The sequence below is a fragment of the Thalassophryne amazonica genome, chromosome 11 (genome assembly GCF_902500255.1).
Source record: "Thalassophryne amazonica chromosome 11, fThaAma1.1, whole genome shotgun sequence".
Classification (NCBI taxonomy): domain Eukaryota; kingdom Metazoa; phylum Chordata; class Actinopteri; order Batrachoidiformes; family Batrachoididae; genus Thalassophryne; species Thalassophryne amazonica.
This window is the reverse complement of record NC_047113.1, coordinates 106,493,411-106,503,424: the sequence shown is the minus strand read 5'-3', so window position 1 is coordinate 106,503,424 and position 10,014 is coordinate 106,493,411. Positions and strand designations below refer to the sequence as shown.

General features: G+C 42.2%; 1 protein-coding gene across 6 annotated transcripts in view; it reads right to left on the bottom strand.

Annotated features, from left to right (window-relative positions):
* csnk1a1 (casein kinase 1, alpha 1) overlaps window positions 1-10,014 on the bottom strand; it is a 99,689-nt gene that overhangs the window by 13,098 nt on the left and 76,577 nt on the right. For 3 of the 6 annotated variants that reach the window (XM_034180988.1, XM_034180990.1, XM_034180993.1), the window contains 5 exons: window positions 4,867-5,006; window positions 4,488-4,566; window positions 2,902-2,976; window positions 2,717-2,823; window positions 7-155 (listed from right to left, as the gene is read on the bottom strand). In XM_034180988.1, coding sequence (XP_034036879.1) covers window positions 7-155; window positions 2,717-2,823; window positions 2,902-2,976; window positions 4,488-4,566; window positions 4,867-5,006 — 550 coding nt within the window. Of the gene's footprint in view, window position 1; window positions 156-2,716; window positions 2,824-2,901; window positions 2,977-4,487; window positions 4,567-4,866; window positions 5,007-10,014 lie in introns of those variants that run through there. The other 3 variants (XM_034180989.1, XM_034180992.1, XM_034180991.1) reach the window with 2 other exon arrangements.

Genomic DNA, 10,014 nt, shown 5'->3' with positions numbered 1-10,014 from the left:
ACTAACCTTTCATGTTAGGCTTGGGTTTTTCAGTTTGCTTGCCTGTGGGGGTTTGTGCCTGCTGCCCCTGCCCCCCGGACGAGGCCCCCTGCTGGGCGGCTTTCTGTTTCAGCATGGTCCAGTCAAACGTGTAGTCATACTGGTGGTTCAGGGTTCTGAAAAACAAACACAACATCAATTGGTTCACACTCCAACAACCCACATTAATTCCCTCAAACTCACTCATAACAGCCAGCAACAGTTTTGTGATGTCTCTGGAACCCAACAATCCAGGTCTTCTTGGGTTGACTTTTAACATTACTTCAAAAATGGACCAACTACAGAGAACAGTGGACAAACTGCTGGACATTATGAACGATGCCAGTCACCCTCTGCACACCGTCATCAGCAACCAGAGGAGCCTCTTCAGCCACAGACTGCTCCTTCCCAAGTGCGGGACCAACAGACTGAAAAACTCCTTTGTCCCTTAGGCCATCAGACTGTACACTCCTCACTCGGGGGGAGGAGTAACAGGAAGACACGGGACGGAAAGGAGAAGAACAGTAGTAGGAAGCAAACCAGAATTGATCAGTATGTCTGGTATTTATATTTGCAAATTTTTTTTAACTTTCACTTTTGATGCTGTGTGCTTCTTACCCTTTGTACTGCTGTACAATGCTGCCAGAATCTCAGTTTTTCCTGAGGGAGTCTTCCCAAAGGATCAATAAAGTTCTATCTAATCTAAAAATATCACATGAACAGTTTAGGAATTAGACATTTTTGTACACAGTACCTTAAGTAATTGGACATATGAAAGTAGAGAAGCTTGAATCTTCGACTGGACTGGGTTGCTTGACGCGAACCTTACCAACACCTGTGACACCATGTCACAGGTGTGGGAATCTGCCAAGACCTCCCCTTATTGTCTGTCCATTATTTTCATGGACCTGATTTCAAGACACACTCTAGGATTGAGGGTGTCGAGTTTTGTGATCTCAGAATTACATCTCTGCTTTTTACAGATGATGTGGCTCTGTTGGCTTCATCAGGCAGTGACCTCTGATGTGCAGTGTGGCTTGTTGGTGCAGGTTGGTGTTTTTTTTTTTTTTTTGGTCTTCTTTAAAACGTGAGTGCCAGGAAATTGGCTGATGTAAAGCTCTCGCTGTGACAATCTAAAGGTTACTCAAGAAACATGGCGGCAGGATGGTTGTGGGTTTTATAAAGTGAACAAGGAGGTTTGATCCCTCCCGCATCAAAATTCAACCCCCTGTGTGGAGTAACTGCGTTAGTGTCGTGTTTTGGTGGGATAATAAGATCAGACTGCAATAGTTAGTTGTTTTGTGGAGTGGAGGTATGATTGATGCACATGCAAGAAAAGTTGCTACCAAGGACACTAAAAAACTGTTTGGAAGCTGTATAAGAAAGTGCAAAAGCTCAAATTGTTAAGAAAAAGAAAGAAAGACATTTGATTCCAAGGGGGGATTAAAACAGAGTACCACAAATGGTAAATGGACTGCATCTATATAGCGCTTTTCCATCTGCATCAGACGCTCAAAGCACTTTACAATTATGCCTCACATTCACTCCAATGTCAGGGTGCTGCCATACAAGGTGCTCACTACACACTGGGAGCAATAGGGGATTAAAGACATTGCCCAAGGGCCCTTAGTGGTTTTCAACTCAGGAGGGGATTTGAACCGAGGATCTTCTGGTCTCAAGCCCAACACCTTAACCACTAGACGATCACCTCCCCTGAGGTGATCGTCTAGTGGTTAACATGTTCCTATAACATGTTAACCACTAGACATGTTCCTAAAACATGTTCCTATTCCCCTACCACAAGAGGAATAGGAACATGTTTTAGGGGGAAGTGATGGTCTAGTGGTTAAGCGTTGGGCTTGAGACCAGAAGCTCTCCGGTTCAAATCCGGAAATCACTAAGGGCCCTTGGGTAAGGCCCTTAATCCCCTAGTTGCTCCCGGTTTGTAGTGGGCGCCTTGTATGGCAGCACCCTGACAACGGTGTGAATGTGAGGCATTATTGTAAAGCACTTTGAGCATCTGATGCTGATGGAAAAGCGCTATAGTGCAGTCCATTTACCTCATCTTGTCGTCACACCAGGATAATGGATCAAGTAATGGACTGCCTGTTTGGGTGAAATATGGCGGGGACCTTGTGTGCTCCGTGGCCGCTATGGCAACCACGAAGGCCCAACAGGAACCCTGAACACAAGACTTCTAACGAGGCTGTAGTGAAACAAGAAGTCCTCAACTGTGGCTCAGGTGGAGGAGGTGATGGCTTGTAACCCAACCACTGAAGGCTGTAGCAGATCCTCAGACCTTGATCGTCTGAGATTTCCCAGCCATCAGACCAGGCTAAGGATCTGTCAAGGAGCATGTTTTTGTCCGTGTGCAACAACATTGTCACGTTAAACAAAGCCACACACAGGCATGTCTTGGATATAGACATCCTGTTGGGGAAATCAATCAAGAGAATCTTCCTCACCACTGAGGGATTGCTACAACTGACACCAAAGAGCCCTTGAGATAAGCGATTAATGGTCTGTTACAAGAAGGATGCTATTTGGCTTTGAAAGAAGATGTGCGGTTAGCCTGTAGGAGAAGGTCCAAACCCTCAGCAGCTGTGATTAAAATGATGCTGATGTCTTTCAAAAGGTATGCTGTTGCTCGGTTTAAACTGCGGTCAGAGATGCTGTCAGCTGAGGTGTGTGTGTGTACCTGAAGAGGATGCGGAACAGCTGACGTAGATACATGTAATCTGGTGCCTCCTCAAAGCGTAAGCCACGGCAGTAGTTCAGGTACATGGCAAACTCTGCTGGAAACCCCTAACCAGATGAATGAATGAAAGGTGTGAATTTGAGTTATTTTGAGGGGGCTGCCAGTTGTGTTTCAGCTGTTCTCACCTTACAGAGCACCTCAACAGGAGTAGACATCTTCTTCTCTGAGATCTTCTCATACTTCTGCTTCTTGGTGGCAGCCTGGTCAACATACACAAGGCATGATGTCAGTACACACAGCAGACTAGTGAGGGAAGCTTCCAGCAGGCCAAGGACGACAGAGTTACAGGTAAGCGAAGCCCAGAGCAACTTTGGTCTGCTGCTTCTGCAGTTACAGCTTCATGCTCATGTGGTCCACAACTCCAGGTGCAGTTTGCCAGAAAGCAGGAGAGACTGGAGAGGACATTTCGTGCCAAATCACAACAGTGCTGCCTAGAGGTGCTTCACATGGGTGAGGTCTAACCTCACCACCCCAATCATACTAAAAGGTCACCGTGTGTTTTTCAGTCTTCCAGCTAACTTTAAAACGTGACACGGTGGAATCAAGAACTGACATCAAAAGAGGCCAGACGCCAAAAGCATGTGACGCTGGGACTGTAAAAATTATTATTTTTATTATTATTAGTAAGCCCCTTTGGCTGCTCCCTTGTTTTGACACAAAAACGTGTGTAATAGGCATGTGAATCTCATCACCGACAACAATTTGATACACACCTCAATACACTACCAGTGACACGATACGATTCAGCCCTGTTCCCGATTCAATGTGATTTGATGGCGAGAGAATTCCTCTCAGTGCGATACGATTAGGGATAGCTACTGATAAGATTTTATCAATATCTGTGCCATTATCGATTCCACTTATCTGATTCTTTATTGATTTCCTCATCAATACCTCCTATGAATTTTCTGTGTACTAAAAGTAGACTTTACAGGTTTTCTATGTCAACAACATTTTATTGAGTCTTGAAGTAAATAAATAAGAAAATGGTCACTAGATCCTTGATCTCTGGACATAAATAATTAAAATCTATACATGGTCACTGGATCCTTGATGTACATAATGGTACTTAAATAGCTTCCTTTATTGGTTTACGGCCTCTTTATCACTAGCAGTCAACATTTTGGAGTGAAAAATGCACAATTTGTGGGATTTCGACTGCATCACTTGGTCAATGATTGCATTTTCTTGTTCATAATAACCGTCTCCATATTTGTAAGGGGGCATTTCAAAATATTAGTGCTAACACCAACCTCTACTTATGGAAACAAATACACGTGTGCATAATCATACCGTGCAAAGTTGTGCAGTTTTGTTATGTGCGTACCACACGGTTCAAGACAGATACATGTATTGTGACACCCCACAAATCAGTATTCCTGTCAAGGTTAAACGGTTCCTTTGAGAGGTGAAGATATAAGGTTAATCTGGGTCTAAATATTTTTATCTTCAGTCAAAAGTCAAACATGAGAAAGATGCCGTAGAACTTTATGCAACTGTCTCAACACACAAGTTCTAAATTCTTTTCAATTACAATATTTCAAGTTTTACAGTAAAACACACTGTATTTGACTGTCAACTCTGAATAAAGTACAGGTTATATCAGTGATAAATATGGGCCATGGAACAAATAGTAGGAAAAGTTACTTTGGGATAATTCTAGTTATTTTCTAGCCGAAGCCGAACCTGCAGGTCACAATAATGTGCTTACCTTTAATCCCTGCCAGGGCAGACTGGTTCTGTTGAAGTACATCAGCACATAGCCTAGCGACTCCATGTCATCACGACGACTGCACAACACAAAGCCAACATGTCAGTGACACTAAAATCATCACGCAAGCATCAGACTTACCAATTTCAGCTCTTAATTATGAAACATTTGAGAGCCATTTCTGAATGACATGTAACAGCTGGACAGGCCGACCCGTTCAGTGCAGAAGAGGAGCGTGCACGTTAGCTTTTGCAGCTGCTGCACGTGCTGCTGAGATGGTTTAATGTTTGAACTGCTGTGTTGCAGCCTGCTCTATCAGATGTGCACTCGTTTCTGTACCATCCTGGTGTCATTTGTTCTCGTGTGCTGGTGCCCAGACCTCTGTTCGATGCCCAGGTGTGCATTGATGGAGGCGTAGCGGGCGGTGCCGGTCAGGTTCTTGTCTTCTCTGTAGGGGATGTGCTGCCGTGTTCGGTTGTCTCTGTACTTCTTTGCCAAACCAAAGTCAATAAGGAAAAGCTGGGAAAAGGAGAGAGCAGATTGATGTCAGTGCTGCAAACATGCACCTGGCCCCGCCTCTTTTCTTTGCTCAGGATAAACAGTCTGACCAAAGACAAAATACAGTTTACATCAAGAGTTTTTAATGTCCGAATGACATGCAACACTGTGCTTCACATCATTAAATATATCCTACCAAAGTAGTTGAACTTCAGTAAAATTGCCTACATTAGTGATTTAGAAAGTATTTTTTATTTTAAAATGTGCATACATCATTCCTTCATAATTGGAACACGCAAAAGGCGGAGCTTCACCTCACAGGTTCAACTGTTATGAGCCAAGTAGAAGGTAATCATCCTGGATGTGGTGGAACGTGCATCGTCGGGCACTGGAGCGCACCACACTAAGAAGGCGAGTCTTTAACCGACAGCCTGCAGATGAGGGACTCATCGCTCGATATATAAAGACAAACACCACCATTTTGCTGGCATCAATTTATCAACCTTCACATGCATGTTGTTGCTAACATTTCAGCGAGTCGCACTGCTTTTCTTGTCCCTCTCAGCCTGCCGTCTGCAGCAGGAGGGCCTGTGGGCTCAGCCTGCTCCATGATCACAGAGCCGCACACGAGTCCGCAGCCGCACTCAGGTGCTTCCTGGCAAAGAGGCGTGGTCACCATTTCAAAGCTAGGCAACTCAGTGGCTCGTGCACACAGACGCTCACAGAACCTCATCAAGAAACAGCTGAAAAATGCCAGAAAGCTGTGCATGTTGGCAATGCCACAACCGGAAGAAGAAGGGAGACAAAATTTCATTCCATAAGTATTTTTGGTTATTCTTGTTACTTTTTCCGTGACTTTTGGGTGGAAATAAAGGACTATTAACCAAGCAAGTGAGGTTAAAAATTAATAAATAGTTGTTAATTCATTTATTATATGGCTACTGATGGCTCGTATTCAGACCTGTTCACTTTCTTCTCCTCCATGAAGAACTTGCTAAGAGATGGTCTGGTCATTAGCTGGTTAACTTTCAATCCGTGTGCTTTTTTTCTGGTTTAGATATTTATGGAGTATGTTCATGTCTGACTTGGTTTTTCTAAACATGTTTTTAGCTTTCTGGTTTGTAATGAAGTTTTCAATCTCTTCTTGACTGTTTTCATTTTATTTTGCACGTCCACTTTTAGCTCTTTTGCTGTTAATGCCTCCATTTTCTTTCTTCGCTTTTTGTTTTGTTTTATTTTGCACTGTGAAAATTGCAAACAAAATTGCAAATCTAATCAGGGCCGATTGTCATGGTACCAGTCTGATGAGGTGGGCTTCATAGATAATTGGCAAAGCTTCTGGGGAAAACCTGGTCTTGTTAGGAGAGACGGCATCCATCCCACTTTGGATGGAGCAGCTCTCATTTCTAGAAATCTGGCCAATTCTCTTAAATCCTCCAAACCGTGACTATCCAGGGTTGGGACCAGGAAGCAGAGTTGTAGTCTTACACACCTCTCTGCAGCTTCTCTCCCCCTGCCATCCCCGTAGAGACGGTGTCTGCTCCCAGACCACCAATAACCAGCAAAAATCTATTTAAGCATAAAAATTCAAAAAGAAAAAATAATATAGCACCTTCAACTGCACCACAGACTAAAACAGTTAAATGTGGTCTATTAAACATTAGGTCTCTCTCTTCTAAGTCCCTGTTAGTAATTGATATAATAATTGATCAACATATTGATTTATTCTGCCTTACAGAAACCTGGTTACAGCAGGATGAATATGTTAGTTTAAATGAGTCAACACCCCCGAGTCACATTAACTGTCAGAATGCTCGTAGCACGGGCAGAGGCAGAGGATTAGCAGCAATCTTCCATTCCAGCTTATTAATTAATCAAAAACCCAGACAGAGCTTTAATTCATTTGAAAGCTTGACTCTTAGTCTTGTCCATCCAAATTGGAAGTCACAAAAACAAGTTTTATTTGTTATTATCTATCGTCCACCTGGTCGTTACTGTGAGTTTCTCTGTGAATTTTCAGACCTTTTGTCTGACTTAGTGCTTAGCTCAGATAAGATAATTATAGTGGGCAATTTTAACATCCACACAGATGCTGAGAATGACAGCCTCAACACTGCATTTAATCTATTATTAGACTCTATTGGCTTTGCTCAAAATGTAAATGAGTCCACCCACCACTTTAATCATATCTTAGATCTTGTTCTGACTTATGGTATGGAAATAGAAGACTTAACAGTATTCCCTGAAAACTCCCTTCTGTCTGATCATTTCTTAATAACATTTACATTTACTCTGATGGACTACCCAGCAGTGGGGAATAAGTTTCATTACACTAGAAGTCTTTCAGAAAGCGCTGTAACTAGGTTTAAGGATATGATTCCTTCTTTATGTTCTCTAATGCCATATACCAACACAGTGCAGAGTAGCTACCTAAACTCTGTAAGTGAGATAGAGTATCTCGTCAATAGTTTTACATCCTCATTGAAGACAACTTTGGATGCTGTAGCTCCTCTGAAAAAGAGAGCTTTAAATCAGAAGTGCCTGACTCCGTGGTATAACTCACAAACTCGTAGCTTAAAGCAGATAACCCGTAAGTTGGAGAGGAAATGGCGTCTCACTAATTTAGAAGATCTTCACTTAGCCTGGAAAAAGTCTGTTGCTCTATAAAAAAAAGCCCTCCGTAAAGCTAGGACATCTTTCTACTCATCACTAATTGAAGAAAATAAGAACAACCCCAGGTTTCTTTTCAGCACTGTAGCCAGGCTGACAAAGAGTCAGAGCTCTATTGAGCTGAGAATTCCATTAACTTTAACTAGTAATGACTTCATGACTTTCTTTGCTAACAAAATTTTAACTATTAGAAAAAAAATTACTCATAACCATCCCAAAGACGTATCATTATCTTTGGCTGCTTTCAGTGATGCCGGTATTTGGTTAGACTCTTTCTCTCCGATTGTTCTGTCTGAGTTATTTTCATTAGTTACTTCATCCAAACCATCAATGTTTATTAGACCCCATTCCTACCAGGCTGCTCAAGGAAGCCCTACCATTATTTAATGCTTCGATCTTAAATATGATCAATCCATCTTTGTTAGTTGGCTATGTACCACAGGCTTTTAAGGTGGCAGTAATTAAACCATTACTTAAAAAGCCATCACTTGACCCAGCTATCTTAGCTAATTATAGGCCAATCTCCAACCTTCCTTTTCTCTCAAAAATTCTTGAAAGGGTAGTTGTAAAACAGCTAACTGATCATCTGCAGAGGAATGGTCTATTTGAAGAGTTTCAGTCAGGTTTTAGAATTCATCATAGTACAGAAACAGCATTAGTGAAGGTTACAAATGATCTTCTTATGGCCTCGGACAGTGGACTCATCTCTGTGCTTGATCTGTTAGACCTCAGTGCTGCTTTTGATACTGTTGACCATAAAATTTTATTACAGAGATTAGAGCATGCCATAGGTATTAAAGGCACTGCGCTGCGGTGGTTTGAATCATATTTGTCTAATAGATTACAATTTGTTCATGTAAATGGGGAATCTTCTTCACAGACTAAAGTTAATTATGGAGTTCCACAAGGTTCTGTGCTAGGACCAATTTTATTCACTTTATACATGCTTCCCTTAGGCAGTATTATTAGACGGTATTGCTTAAATTTTCATTGTTACGCAGATGATACCCAGCTTTATCTATCCATGAAGCCAGAGGACACACACCAATTAGCTAAACTGCAGGATTGTCTTACAGACATAAAGACATGGATGACCTCTAATTTCCTGCTTTTAAACTCAGATAGAACTGAAGTTATTGTACTTGGCCCCACAAATCTTAGAAACATGGTGTCTAACCAGATCCTTACTCTGGATGGCATTACCCTGACCTCTGGTAATACTGTGAGAAATCTTGGTGTCATTTTTGATCAGGATATGTCATTCAAAGCGCATATTAAACAAATATGTAGGACTGCTTTTTTGCATTTACGCAATATCTCTAAAATTAGAAAGGTCTTGTCTCAGAGTGATGCTGAAAAACTAATTCATGCATTTATTTCCTCTAGGCTGGACTATTGTAATTCATTATTATCAGGTTGTCCTAAAAGTTCCCTAAAAAGCCTTCAGTTAATTCAAAATGCTGCAGCTAGAGTACTGGCGGGGACTAGAAGGAGAGAGCATATCTCACCCATATTGGCCTCTCTTCATTGGCTTCCTGTTAATTCTAGAATAGAATTTAAAATTCTTCTTCTTACTTATAAGGTTTTGAATAATCAGGTCCCATCTTATCTTAGGGACCTCGTAGTACCATATCACCCCAATAGAGCGCTTCGCTCTCAGACTGCAGGCTTACTTGTAGTTCCTAGGGTTTGTAAGAGTAGAATGGGAGGCAGAGCCTTCAGCTTTCAGGCTCCTCTCCTGTGGAACCAGCTCCCAATTCAGATCAGGGAGACAGACACCCTCTCTACTTTTAAGATTAGGCTTAAAACTTTCCTTTTTGCTAAAGCTTATAGTTAGGGCTGGATCAGGTGACCCTGAACCATCCCTTAGTTATGCTGCTATAGACGTAGACTGCTGGGGGGTTCCCATGATGCACTGTTTCTTTCTCTTTTTGCTCTGTATGCACCACTCTGCATTTAATCATTAGTGATTGATCTCTGCTCCCCTCCACAGCATGTCTTTTTCCTGGTTCTCTCCCTCAGCCCCAACCAGTCCCAGCAGAAGACTGCCCTCCCTGAGCCTGGTTCTGCTGGAGGTTTCTTCCTGTTAAAAGGGAGTTTTTCCTTCCCACTGTAGCCAAGTGCTTGCTCACAGGGGGTCGTTTTGACCGTTGGGGTTTTACATAATTATTGTATGGCCTTGCCTTACAATATAAAGCGCCTTGGGGCAACTGTTTGTTGTGATTTGGCGCTATATAAAAAAAAAATTGATTGATTGATTGATTTGGGAATTATCAGAATGGAAATCAGCCAATCAGAGTGTGTGTACCATCGTAGCCATATAATAAGTTGGTGTATCTTGCAGAGCGCCATGCCTGTG